This window comes from Plectropomus leopardus, chromosome 9 (assembly GCF_008729295.1).
Source record: "Plectropomus leopardus isolate mb chromosome 9, YSFRI_Pleo_2.0, whole genome shotgun sequence".
Taxonomy (NCBI): Eukaryota; Metazoa; Chordata; class Actinopteri; order Perciformes; family Serranidae; genus Plectropomus; species Plectropomus leopardus.
The window spans coordinates 20,021,367-20,035,775 of NC_056471.1; the positions used below are offsets into that span (position 1 = coordinate 20,021,367).

General features: G+C 40.7%; 1 protein-coding gene across 2 annotated transcripts; it reads right to left on the reverse strand.

Moving 5' to 3' along the window:
• Positions 1-1,569: 1,569 nt before the first annotated feature.
• scyl1 (SCY1-like, kinase-like 1) lies at positions 1,570-13,964 on the reverse strand. 2 transcript variants are annotated; one of them, XM_042493519.1, is made up of 18 exons: positions 13,773-13,964; positions 12,377-12,517; positions 10,490-10,612; positions 10,168-10,394; positions 8,984-9,074; positions 8,385-8,540; positions 7,904-8,062; positions 7,665-7,772; positions 7,314-7,427; positions 7,047-7,202; positions 6,740-6,928; positions 5,890-5,965; positions 5,458-5,655; positions 4,757-4,905; positions 4,550-4,624; positions 3,850-4,164; positions 3,661-3,739; positions 1,570-3,050 (listed from the first exon to the last, which is right to left on the reverse strand). In XM_042493519.1, the coding sequence occupies exons 1-18, from the start codon at positions 13,878-13,880 to the stop codon at positions 2,926-2,928; spliced, it is 2,589 nt and encodes an 862-aa protein (XP_042349453.1). In that variant the 5' UTR covers positions 13,881-13,964; the 3' UTR covers positions 1,570-2,925. The 2 variants fall into 2 exon arrangements, with proteins under 2 accessions (XP_042349453.1, XP_042349452.1); XM_042493518.1 differs by having other exon boundaries at positions 4,535-4,624.
• Between the last annotated feature and the right edge of the window lie 445 nt (positions 13,965-14,409).

Genomic DNA, 14,409 nt, shown 5'->3' on the forward strand with positions numbered 1-14,409 from the left:
TTGATATTTGGGGGTTTGTAAATGTCGATTGGACAAAACAAGACATTTGACGGAGTCATTTTAGGCTCTAGGATATTATAACAGGCTTTTCTCACTGTTTTCTAATGTTTTGTACACCGAAGTAGGATTCCCTTCGTTCCACAACTTCACAATCATCCAGAAGAAAGCTTACCACTGACTATTCTTTTTAGGACAGTTTGGGAAATTCAGTGTCAATTGTTACAGTGTTACAGCTCTATGGAGCAGTCATAGACTAACTGTACAGAACAGCATTTCTACAGCCAATGAGGAAAATAAACAGAGTTGTGCACACAGCTTCAGAAATAATCAACCTTTTCCACTGATAAGACACTTTGACATGTCACAGCAGGAACAGCACAGGTGTAAATAATGACGTTAACGAAGACTGAATTACATTTAGGGCGTTTGATTCCAGGGTCGTACCGGCTCAATCTCACAGGGACAGTTAGTTATGTGAGCCGTTATTAGTGTGATTGGTAACACCTGTGCTTTTTCTACAAGGACACGTCAAAATATCCGCTCTGAAAAAGGTCTGTGGGCTGTGAACGCCATTTCTCTGCTATATCATAAGTGCATTTAGCAGAAAGGTTATAACATTTTTAAAGGAATGCAGCAGTGCAGTATTATACCCAGAACATTTGTGACGACCCCCCCCCCCAAGTTTGTATCTGTCCTCCTGCAACTCAAAGCTCTTTAACCCTTTGAACCCAGAGTAAATTGGCTTTATTTCTTTCAAAACATGGTAAGAAGGCTAAGAGCAGCTTAGAAAGAAATATCCCCCAAAATTTCAAGAAATTTGTAAAAACAAGCAAAAAAACTACAAGAAAATTACCTGAAAAATAGCACCAAAGAAAAAAGAACAAAAAAGAAAATGAACTGAAGAAGTTCTTTTAAATAATTATATTCCTGAAAATTATGACCATTTTAAATATAACTTTATGGATTTTTTTCTACCTTTTTTAAAAATATTTTTTTTTTCACAATTTGCAGGACACTTATTGCAAAGTAGCTCATTGCCTTTTCCCCCATGTTTTTAAAAGAAATAAAACCAATTTGTTCCAAAGGTTTAAATGCTTGTGAAAGAAATCTTAACGCACCACACAAAAGTGATGTCACTAAGCTTAATTAATAAAAAAAGTATGTATATGTTTTGTTTCTTTTTGTATATATTTACCTATTTATTTTCTCATCTGCTTATTTTTCTATTTTTACCATTTCTATTCCCCATTTATACTTCTTTCAGATATATTGCTTTTTTATGTATTTATTTTTTTGTTACCTGTGCTGTACCTTTTACATTATCAAAGGGTCAAATATAAAAAAATGAAAACAAACAAAAAAAAAAACCACAGGGTGTCATCTCTGTGGTTTACCGGTCTGTGAGCGCTCTTTGCAGGCAGGCGCTCATTGGGAGAACTGGGAACAGCTGAGAGTGTTGAGGTAATTTAAACCTTTGTGCAGCCTGTGGCTCGCTCTCTGCTGCACCTCACACACCTGCTGAGGAGACAGACGACTACTGACTATTAATTTGTTACAAGGAAACACACATTTATTTTACTTGTATTTATTTTTAGAACAGCTCACATGCTACAGATTTGGACTCTCAGTAAAAGGTTGCATCCAGTCTTCCTCAGTCCACACAGCTCTACCTGACCACCCACACCTGGACATTAGCTCCGATGGTGATGGCTGCTGATTGCATCTTTACAGCATCTTGTTTGGTTTGTAACACCAAAACTAAAAATGGCATTTTCAACTCAGACAGAAGATCTGGGGGTTGCACTGAAAAGGGGGAAGATGTTTCAGGTTGGAAATTTCAGTTGTAACTTTGGGGTTCTTGGATGTGATCCTACAGAGCAGGTCGCTTTAATTAAATAAAGGCACAAATAAAAGAGTAAAAGGAACTTTTAGGGAACTCCTTTACCCAGACCACACCTGATACTTTTCAACAAAGACTGACGTCCTGCAGGATTATACAGGCTCCTTCAGAGGATTTCAAAATAAAACTCCTTTGATTTCGTTAGACCTCCACCACAGCACTACGAGGACACACAGGAAAAAAGGCATGTAAACACAAATTGATTTTCCCTTGAAACCAGCTCACCAGCATCAATTTATCTACTTATTTCCATCATGTGTCCGCTGAGTGTGTTACACATTTACAGTTTCATCTGTCCGGTTCAGTTCGGTAAAATACTGTGTTGAATGTGCAAAGTAAAATCTGTGCCATGACACGTTTTTGTTAGGCCACACAAATACGACAGGGCATGCATGGAGTGATTTTAAGTCTGTAAGTTAGTGACAGCTGAACTAAAACATTCATATCCACTGTGTGTGTGTGTGTGTGTGTGTGTGTGTGTGTGTGTGTGTACTGAAAAACATTCAGTATCATAATGCATGTTTGATTCTGATATTCTCTTATATATACTTCTCAGTTCTTTAAAAAAGTCATTTCTTCATGTCATTTTAAGACAAGATGCACCTTTTATATACATTTACTTTACAACTGCAGGTTAATGAGCTATATTTAAAAAAAAAAAAAAAAAAAGGGGGGACACTTAGATCAACTCAGGCGGCAAGGAGCGCTGCTCAGTGCTGCTTTTTCAATGGTCAGCCTGTGTGTTTGTTTCAGCTCTGCCATTCACAATAATGCATCCATGAAGCGCTGGATTGTTGCTTTTCACCCTTCTGTCAGTTCCTGAATGAAGACAGACAGAGAATCTCAAAGCTGAGAGCCATCTGCTGACCAACAGGAACGTTTTCCTCCACCTGTTCACAGTATTTTCACCACTTCTCTCTGGTCCTTTGTTTGTGGAATGTCGGGCCTCCGTCCAGCTCTCCGGGTCCAGCCACCGTGGTTCCTCGCTCTCCATCCCCACCCTCACATCTTTCTCTGCATCCCCATCAGTCCAGCTTGCGTGCGCCCAGTTTGAGAGGCCCTTTAGCAGCTTTGCGCTCCGCTCGTTTTGCCTCCAGCTCTTTCCTCCTCTCTTCCCGTTTCTTCTTGGACAGCTCAGCTTTGCTGAGACCTGGAGGACAGTAGACACAGGCATTTCAATACCCAGTCATACAATTAAATCAACCTGGCCTCACTCCCAACTCGTCAAATACTAAAACTTTGACAGTGGCCCTCAGCATTAGATACTGACGTACAAACGCACCTTTAGCGTCAGTATGAGATGCACTGGTCAATATAATTTGTTGCCATGGCATAATGAGTCCGAATGGGAAGGGTGGGGCGGTGAATGTGTCAAACAAAACTAACAAATTAAACCAAAAAATCATTTTAACCTGCGTTGTAGGTTTATTTTGCAAAGAGACTGAATTTAATTAGCAGAAATTTTACATTTCTTGTGAAAAGTGACATTTATTTTGAAAAGACACTGCATGTACAAAGAGTATATTGACACACTGTCCATAAGTGTCCAAAACTGACGCTGGAGGGGAACCCAGAGCCACACAGTTTGACGTGTGGGGCCACTGACCAAGCGTCTGTACCTGATGAGTTGGGAGGGAGGATGTGTTTATTGGTCATCTCATAAGGATGCTGGAGCATTAGTGTGAATACAGAAAAGGTTCATGTGAAGTTGTTTGGACAGAAAAGTAAAAATGGTTCAGTGATGTGACAGAGAGACTTACCCTGGTTACCGTCCACTGACTCCCAGCTCTCCTCCGCTCCCCAGTCTCCCGTTGCCTCTGCAGCCCAGCCGTCACCAGTCTAACAAGAAGAAAAACACACACATCACTGTACTCTATGTCTATTCATTTGCGGTGTAAACACTGCTACATTCATGTGTCCTCTTTTTGCCTCCCTCCCTCCGTCCTCACCATGGCGGCAGCAGTGCCGGCTGTGTTTCTCTGTGACACGCTGGCGAACAGGTCGTTCTGACTGGACCCTTTGGCCGAGCTGCCGCTGTCCCAGTTGTACTCGCTGGCTAACCGCACTCCTTCGGGCAGGGGCAGCGTCGTATTGGCCAAAGTTGTGTCTGTGTCCTCGTCTCCCCAGTCATTGCCCCAGCCCTCCTCGCCCGCAGAGCTCTGACCCTGTCCTTCCTTCTCGTTGGACCAGCTGTCATCGGCGTCCCAGCCAGAGCTGCTCCAGTCTGCGCTCTGCTTTTTCACCGCCACAGAGGTCCGGCCCACCTACACATTGATGACAAAAGATTGAAATTAATATTATAGAAAGCAGCACAGACACCACTGATTACGAAGGTCTTATAAACTTCATAAAATCTTTCAGACATTTCGTCAGATCACAAACTCAAAGAAAGAAGAAGAAAAAAAATCGTTTGTTTGAAACTTTTGTTTGGACGGCGGACGTCTGGATCCTTATACATATGTCTGGATACGTAGGGAAGATTTCACCATAAACACGTTTAGTCCAGTATCAAGCCTATGCAATATATTATTAAGAGTAGTGACAGTAATATCAATGCTGTAATTAGCATTAGAAGTACAAGTATCAGCACTAAAGGTGGTGTTGTATCAAGGATCCAAATTAAAGGGCTCATACTCCTCTGTCACTGGCCTTCTTTTTGGATGATGCCATTCCCGACCAGTCAGTGTTCCAGTCATCCGTCTCAGTGTGAGCTTTCTCCGGCTCCTACGTAAGACAGAGTCAACAATAAATCAATTTTTAATTTACAGATACAAATAATACCACATATAATCTAATACACACATGTATAATAATGAGTTTGGGTTTTTTTTTCATTTAAAAGTGTTGAACTTTTACCTCCAAACTTCCCCAGTCCTCTTCGTCATCCCAGCGGTCTCCTATTGGCTCATGATCGTTGTCTGTTCCTTCATGACTCTGTGGTTGGTTGGCACGACTAGAGGCAGCATGGTGAGTCGCAGAGGCTTGTGGAGTTTTATCTTCAGCGCCTACGATAGAAAGAAAAACAAGACACATGGCTGCAAATGCATATTTAGGACTTCTTAAAGGGGAACTGCAACGATTTTACACATCAAAGCGTGCTTACTTTTCCACAAAGGGGTAATGCACATGTGCAAATAGTTGAATGAGGCCTTCTGTGGCACAAAATCTAACAACTAGCTCACGTGATGTCCACTGAGTGAACACAGGTTGGGTCTGAAAAACTACAAATTTAAAAATGAGAGAAATCTGAAGGTGTGGTGTTAAAAATAAGTGAGCTTATCAGACCTCTGTAGTCTATTCCTCATCTCTGCTTGAAGCTAAGAGCTTGAGGCTACGTTAGCTGCTACCAGCATAACACAACCAAATCTCTGACCAAACTGTTTGCAGTTGAGCTGCGTTATGGGTAATGTAGGCAGTAAGTTTTGACAAGGGAGAAAAAAAATGTGAAGTATTATTTCTGGCTCTGCCGCATCAATTTTGATCTCTTTTTTACAAAACTGTCCAACATTAGTCCAACTTTATAATAAGAGTCAACTGATCAAATGTGATAACCCCACCAGGTTCAGGTGCTCCATCAGCAGCACTGGTCAGGGTGGTGACATTGGCGGGCTCGCTGCCCTCTGCTGCTGCACCTCCCTCTGTCCCTGGAGCGTTGCGGATCAGCTTAGAAGTTATCGAGGACATGCCGGTGACGGCCCAGCCGGCCCAGCTGGAAGAGGCTCCTGCAGCCTGAGCACCCGACGCTACGTCCTTTTCTGCAGGACAGGCAGGAGAGACACGGTCAAGATTTCAGCTTTAAAACTTGAGAAGGATAACTGAAAGACATGTGTCCCTTTATTCTGCTCAAGGTATTTGATTTCAGACGCAGAAGTGTTTATTTATTTTTACCCAGAAATTGCACAAGGTATGTAAACAAATATGTTGCATGCAGTCACTTGTTTTCTTGCTGAATGAGAGGACTTGGCAACTTGGTGCAGTGTGTTTCATACCTATATCAGCCAGTTTGGTGGGGTCTTCTGACACAGTCTCCAGCTTGGAAAGGAAACTCTTGATGGCTTTGAATGCCTGAAAGAGAGAAAGGAAGAACACCTTGAGCAGAAATACATCAGCATATGGTAAACATATAGTATCATAAGCCAGCTACACTCTAAAGCCTATCTTTGGATACGTCACTAACCTCTCTGTCTATTCCAAAAATGTATCCTGGGATCTTTGCATTTTCAAATGTATTTAACCTTATCAATTAACTGGAGTCAAAAGCTACAAGTTTTTTTTTTCTTTTACAAAGAAACTGCCATTATTTTGTTCTTAAATGATCTTGCAGGTGCATCTCAGCAGCTTTAACGTCTTATTGGGGTTATTACATGATAATACTCCTATTTAATTAATTTAAAACTGCCTGGCTCCTGTTTGTTATTAGTAATTAATCCAGCTTTCTTTCCTCATTATCTTTACGATTAAAAAAGCATGCCCACACAGAATCCATACCTCCACATCACAAAAAGTTATTTTAAATGAATATTATCTATCGAAAGAAAAAAATCACAAGCAAGGAAAAACAAACAAAAAACAGCAGAATTTGACGGATTTAACTTCTGTATTACCACTGAAAACTAAAGAAATTTGCAGATTCTGTTGGGGTTTGCGGACAAGGACAACGACTGAAAACAAACGAGGCATTACGCTGCTAATAAATAACAAGATGAATACAGAAACATTCAATACTGAGTAATGTATTGCTAAGCAGTTACAAATTGTTTTCTTGTCTTCACAGCAGTGACTGCAGTCATGCGTTTAATCAATAAGAAACACCGTGTTGTCTCCATTAGTCGTGTGTACCTGGTCCCTGACGCTCTTATCAGGGTCCACAGTAATGGCACAGAGGGTGGGCAGGATGCGGGCGGCGATCTCTGTTATGCTGTAGAAGTTGTGTGTGGCGGCGAAACCCAGCACACCGGCAGAGCGTGACGCTGGGAAAGGGTCTTTAGTGGCTCGTGAGAAGGCAGAAATCAGAACACGCTGTCGAGTCTGTGAAGGGAGAGAAACCACATTCTTCCATGTGAACATATTCTTTACCGGTTTAAGTGTTTTTTTTTTTCAATAAATAAATGATGTGTTGCACAATATGAATGCGGCTGTACTTTACCCCTGCGTTGAGGTAGGAAGCAATTTTGCCCAGGCAGACGGTGGTGTTGCACCGGATCGGGCCTTGTTCGTCTCTGGCCTGCAGCCGGGCAAAGTGACGCATCAGCTCCTGGTTCAGGTTGGTCTCATTCAGCTTGGGAGCCAACAGCAACATGGACTGAGGGAGCAACAGAAGGGTCATGGCTACAGAAGCATCCAGTACACAACTGATAAGTAGTCACTGTTTGTATAAACCGCCGTTTGTGTTTGTCTAAGGCAAGCACACTACCTTAACAGTCTGTTCTCTGATGGCAGGGTTTGTGTCTGTGAAGCCGTGAACGACGTGAGGGAAAATCTGGGAGTTGACTGCGGCCTCATTCAGATACTGAATGAACTGCTCCATCTGAGACAGAGAGAAGAAACGATGTTAAAGCAAATAAATGTTTTTATCCTTTAAGACAGGCTTAAAAATGACAGATTGGGATATAATTTCCTGTTTTTTTTTAAATATATTTTATCCTACTATTCACTGTATTTGTCATTCCTCTTTCTAAAGCTGCGAAGCATTCATGCTAGATGGCAAATGGAAAATTAAATTAAACACCAACATGAAAAAAAAACCCGAAATGGCCTTAAATACCTGCTGCAGCAGTCGTATCCTCATGGCTCTGTCTGTGGAGGAAAACATCTTCACTATGACGGGGATGATCTTCTGTTGGTACTCTTCTGCTGACAGGAATTTCCCCACCTGGCGGACAGACAGAAGGAGACGAGATCAGGGTTATGTTTTGAAAATCATCAGAGATATTTGGGGATGCTGTGATACACCGTCTGATATTCAACAAGGTGTGAAAGTTGCGCCAGAGGGTAAAGATTCACCTTGAAGAGCGGCGTGAGGACGACAGCGCCTGCATTGCCAAACTCGAAGGCGGTGAGCAGCTGAGGCAGGACCTTGTGTTTGCAGAAGTCTTCAGGGAAAGAGTCCAGATTGTCGCTCAGATCCTGGAAGAACTGCTGCTTCTCAGCTGGCTCCTTGATCTGGAGAGAGAACCACAATAATAAGAATCATATTAGTAATAATTGTTACATCAAACAAGAGACCCTCATGAAGTTTTGAATAAAATCCAAATTCTGCTGTTTTTTCCAATCAAAGATGTCATTTTACAGCACACACAAAACTGTCCGCCCTCCAGCCTCACCAGTGTTTCCCATTAATTACAAAGACAGGCAGCCATAGTCAAATTTGTCCTGCCATAGTCTCAGTGGAGCCGTATTAAAAAACTGTTGAGTTATTTGTAGCGCAGTGGTGGCGGAGACACAAACACAGCTGTTATTTGAGTCTTTATGGAGCTCTGCAGACCTGTATCTCCTCCAGGAAAAGGTTGCTCTCCACAAAGCTGTTGCTGAGGAACCCTCCGGGGGCTCTACAGTTCTGCAGAAAGCGGGCTGGGTTCGGCCGAGCTCGGGGGTTGGCTCCCACCAGCTCACAGTAATGAGGGACCAGGGCCTTGGGGATCTGTGGGCACAAAGAGGACACATGAGAGAGAGGACAGCCATGTGAACAACACTTCTTCACGTCACAAAAGATTCCTTTTAGCTGCCGCTGGAACCATGAAGCAACGTCAGGTTAAATTTTTGCTTGAAGGCAACATGTGCTTCTTATTCACGATCTCTGCTAACTCTTCTCAAGATACATCTGACAATGTTTCGTCTTCACATGAACACAACGTCTGCCCTCTAAAGCTAAATAAAAAGAATCGTCTGAATTTGTCTTATTTCAAGTATTCCTCAGTTTTAGCAAATGTTTCGTTATAGAAGTTAAGCTGACATCGTCTCAACACTTATTAAATCCTTTAACAACTAAAGAAAGTATCTGTAGACTATCGCAGGGGGAAAAACACCGTGTAATAAATGCCAACGGTGCAGTCATATCACAAAAGAGCAGTCCGGGTGTCGTACCTTTCCCAGTGAACGAAGGGAGGACGTGCGAGGTAGTGGCCCGTTGAACACCTCCCAGATCAGACAGCCCAGCCGCCACACCTCCCCTGCCCTGAAACAAACATGCACACACTTAAATACAAAGTATCTAACGAAAACAGGGTTCCCGCACATTTTTACCAACAAATTTTTGAAGCTTTTCCATAATATTTTACCCAATTACCATGCCTTTATTTTAGCATTGTAAAAGTGGTAGGCCTAAAAACACACACATCCCAGGCATTTGTGAATAAGCAAACTGCTAACGCTATCTTTACTCACAAACTAGACATATGCCAAAAGACCAAACCGGCAAAAAACTGTACTTTGCAAAATATCAAGGCCATGCTCATTTTTGTGGGATAGAAAACCTCAGATCTAATCAACTGTCAGTGACCCAGTGGGATTTTTATGAACATAAAGACAATTAAACAACACCCAAAACAATGTATATTCAGAAATTTTACAAAACTTTCTGTTAATTCCAAAACACTGCCAGGCCTGAAAACAGTTTTTCAGATTTCATAACTTTTACAGGACTTTCATGACCATGGAAACCCTGGAAAACTAGGCAGTAACCAGGGATGGGTTAAATATTTTAACACTTAGCTCAGATAGCTTTCAACAGTCCTATTATCAGGGTTCCCAAATAGTTTCATGGAGAAAATTCCAAAACTTTTTTCATGACTTTCAAGGACCTATAATAAAATTCCCATCACAATGCATAAAATGAACATTTCTCCATCTCAAAAGTTCAGTAAAAATTTAAAAGTAGTAGCAGGGCAAAACAAAAGTGTGGCATCTTTGAAATTCATGACCATACTGAAAATGAATTTGGTCTTATGTTACCTTACGATGAAGGTTATCCACCGAAGTTTAGTTTAACACTTAACATCATTGCACACACCAAAATTCCATGACTGCTCTGAATATTTCAAAGGGTTTACTACTTCCATGACTTTCCCAGGCCTACAAAAACAAGATTTTGGAATTACATGACTTTTCCAGGTTTTCCATGACTGTTGGAACCCTGAATTATGTACTTATTAATTCTCTCATTTCTGCACTTTATCAAAATATTATTATTGCTGCGTCCCGTTTCTTCCCGTATAACATCTTATTATTCAGACTAACTCCTCTCACTCTGTGACATTTACGCCTCTCACCATTTCTCTCCACTGCTATTGGACATCTCTGGTGGTTCATATTTCTCCATGTCAGGGTAAACAGCCTTTGGCGCAGGCAGTGAGACCCCACTAGGGTCACCCTGCTCAGGGGCCACATGGTCGAGGGCCCCTAGCTTCCACTCCCCGGCTCGATCCACAAAAACAGCCGAAACACCCAAGTTGTTATGAAGCAGGTGGCAGTCGTTGACGAGGAAACTCAAAGCTTTCTGTGGGAGGAGAAAAACAGCAGAGGAGGAGTAAGGGCTTACAGAGAAACAGCTCTCCTCAGAGTATCAGATGTCTCTCTCTCTTCTGTCCTCACCACTATCTGGTGCAGCCCCCAGGAGACCTCCAGTTCCCCGAATCCACCCTTCTCTGCCTGGGCCTTCAGGTGGACTGCCAGGGGGGTCACCTGCTCAGTAACCAGGTACAGGCTCTTCTCTGTCTGTGAAACAACCGCAGGTAAAATCAAATATTATCAAATCTTTATATAACTATTGTGTATGTTTTAATGCACCAGGTTTATGGCATAAATACTCAACAGCTGAATGAAAATCCTATAAATAATATCAGAATGATATTAGGAGCTTATATATATACAGTGTTGTGCGTAAACCTCATATTTCCACATTTTTCTATTTTCATTTATTTTTCATGAATAAATTCTATTGGTCACCCCCTATGTCTATCAGTGGGTTTTAACATTTCTCAACCAATGAAATGTATTTAAAGAGTTGTGACCAAACCTCCTATTTCCATTGTTTTTTTTTTTTTTTGTTTTTTTTTTTAAATACAGAGTTTTTGTCTGATTCCTGAAAAATAGCAATTTTGGAGATAAGAGATTTGCGCCCGGCAGCAGCGATACATACAATACTTTATATACTAATAAACAAAAATGAACAAATGCTCTTCTTTTTATTAGCCATATATGATACATAATATTTTTTCATAATAAACATTATTATTTAATCATCACAATGTATTTAAATGTAAGTAAATGTTAAAGGGATAGTTTGGATTTTTTTTAAAGCAGCGTTGTATGAGGTACTCATCCATAGTCATATTATACACAGATCAGCTGACTGGGTCAGATTTTGTTTATGAAAAAAATAAAACCAACTAAGAACAATGATCTGTGGTGTAACAGTGAGCAGCACAATTGCACTTGTGCTATAGATTATGAAAGATTTACAGTTGAGAAAGTGGAGTGCCAGAGGAAAGGGTGGTCTGACAGCAAGTTTAAGTGGTTAAAAATATTGTAAATAACTGATCAAGGCAGCGGTAGACCAGAAACTCCTGTGTTCATTGATGGTTAATCACTGTTCTTCTCACTTACTTCAGTCTCCCATTGGAAATTTCTGTCTAAGGGCAAGACAAAGCGCTAAAAATATTTTGAATATGGCATACACTTAATTTTCTGGGTGGACATTTTTTAGGTGGCTTAAATACATTTTTCTGCTGCCCCTGTCCACAGCAGTGCATCGCTAAACGTCTGTGGTGGTCTGCTCACTGCCATCTACTGTAGTTAATACACTGACTATGGATACCTCATCCAGCCCCACTTCAAAAAAATGAAATCCGAATTATTACCTTAACCTACTAAACTACAGCACAACCTTGTACACACACTGTAGCATTTGATGGGATGAATTCGACTGAGCTAGGGAGTTCAGCAACTTCCCGGTTGCTGCAAAGTTTCAGGCGCTATGATGAATGGTAGGCATCTTCAGGATTATGAATATGCAACTAACAAACACGGAAAATCACCTGTCAGATTTTGTTTGATATATTTAATTTTCAATGATTTATTTTGGCAAGACATGCAAAAGTGGATGCGCCAATATCAAGTGTGTAATCCTAACAATAGTACAGCCCAAGTGAACTTTTTGTATTGGGGTATTTTTTGATATTGTTGAGCACACAAACCAGTGTAAAAACTGCTTATATTATGTAGTACACTACTAGATACAACTAGTGTAAAACTATTACAGGCCTACAGTGGCATATGTACACTCACCTCTATCTGAACGTAAACATGCAGAGAAAAGCAAGATAGTGGAAACGAGACACTTATTATATGCTAAAAAATGGTCACTCACTATTTTTAAAATGTCACTACACAAGCTGACATTTTCCTTTGAACAATTATGAACATCAACAATGACAGTGTGTGTTTGCTGCGCTGGGTGCAAAATCCACAGACACATACCTCCAATCCGTCCACATAGGCCAGGATGTTAGGGTGACGCAGGGTCTTCATGCGTTTAAAGGCAGCTTTGGCTAGCTGTGTTTGCTGCTCTGTCCCCTGTGCTACCTCGTACAGAAACACCGACACTGGCTCTCCATTGGTCTGAGGACACACACAAAAAAACCCAAAAAGTCAGAACAAAACGACTTTTTCAGACTGAAGTTAATATTCAGTGTGAGACATGGAATAGTACAACTATAACAAAGTAGCTTTGGACATGTCTTGAATGCAACCTGGTACAAATACATGGGAAGATTAGTATTGCAAATCTCATGTGTCTATTACTATTGTTATATATAATGTTATTGTTATTACTATTGTTGCTATGCACCTCTGTCCGTTTCAAATACATCATTTTGTCATCTATAGTAATTTTATTGTTTTTTACAACATCTATTGCACGTCTGTCCATCCTGGAAGAGGAACCTCACTCACTCTTCCTGACGTTTTCCCTGGATATTGTTTTTTTGGGGGGGGGGGTTGTATGTTGTATGTTTTAAAGCCCTCTGAGTCAGTATGATTTGTGATAATGGGCTTTATAAATAAAACTGAACTGAAAATTGAATATTGTCTGCTCAAGAGAGTTTAAGACATGCTAAGTGGAAAGGGAGGTCACAGAAAATACTTAGCCTGTTGAAGTTAGCTTGTTGAAGTTATTTCATTTTAAAATATTTGTGTCTTTAATGCTGCATACATATTTCCTGTATTTTCTGGTTGCATTTTAATAAAGAGTCTACCGAGAAATACGTATATATATATATATATGATCATTATAACTTGGATTTAATAACAGAGTTTAAAGTGGCCTAAGACTAAGACTGTACATTGCAATAAACATGATGAAAACAGGAAGCAGGTGCTCGGCTCTCTTTATCTGGCCCTGCATTGATGGTGATGATACTGAGAGTCCAGATTGCAACGATAATTATCAGGACAGTTGTTTATGTGAGGTGCTGTCAGTGATGACGGGATGTGCCTTTATTGATGTGATAAAACATGAGCTTGAAACGGTCCCAGTAACAGTTATTAACTCCGCTAAAACGAGGTGACGTGGCGAGAAATACGTGTCTGCATCTCGGGAGTAAACAAAGCCGGAGTCCACTTCGTTAGCGAAAATGAATGACGCTAAATTAGCCTTTGTAAAGTAAATACGCGCTGACACTGAATCAGCGAGAAAGATGATAAAGATACTGACAGACCTAACATGTAGCCAGGCCAATAAAACACCAGTCATCCTGTCTAAAGGCTAAATCAAAGTAGCTAAAAGACACTAGAGCTAACGCTAGCCGGCTAACTGACAGGCCCTTAACGACGCTAACTCTGACCGTTAGCGAAGCAGCGGCGGCGGATCTTTTACCTTTCTCTTCCCACGGTGTAGAGTCCATATTCCAGACTTCTCCTGGGTGTCTGGGAGAATTTCATAAGCAAAGTCTTTGACAGGATCCCTGGCAAAAAAGGACCACATCTCCTTTTTCCTCCACGCCTCATCCAACACACAGGAGAACTACACTGACTGCTAGCTACCCGAGGCTAGCTGGCTAATGGCACGGACGACAAATTGATTCGTGTTGACTTCGTCTTTGCACATTGGTTCCGCAAGAGCGTGATGCTCAGTCAATAAATCAAAATCAGAATCAGAAATACTTTATTGATTATTGGTCGTTACAGTCGCTCTGTTGCCAAGCATTGAGAATTATAGAAAATAAAAATAAGTACAAGCACAAGAATATACAAGTTAAGTGTAAAAATAGAAATACAGTAAAAGTAAACAATAAGCACAATATGTTAATATTTCCAAAAAATAAAGTATGTATAATATGCTGAGTATTTAAGTGTGTAAAAATATAAATATAAGTGTATAATAAAGTGTGCAAAAGTGTGCCTTGTGCTACAGTTCAATGCCAGTATGTAAGTTCAAAATATAAAAATATAATGATGTGTGCAATGCTACAATGAACAACAGAGATATACATAAGTAAGAATAACAGTATATA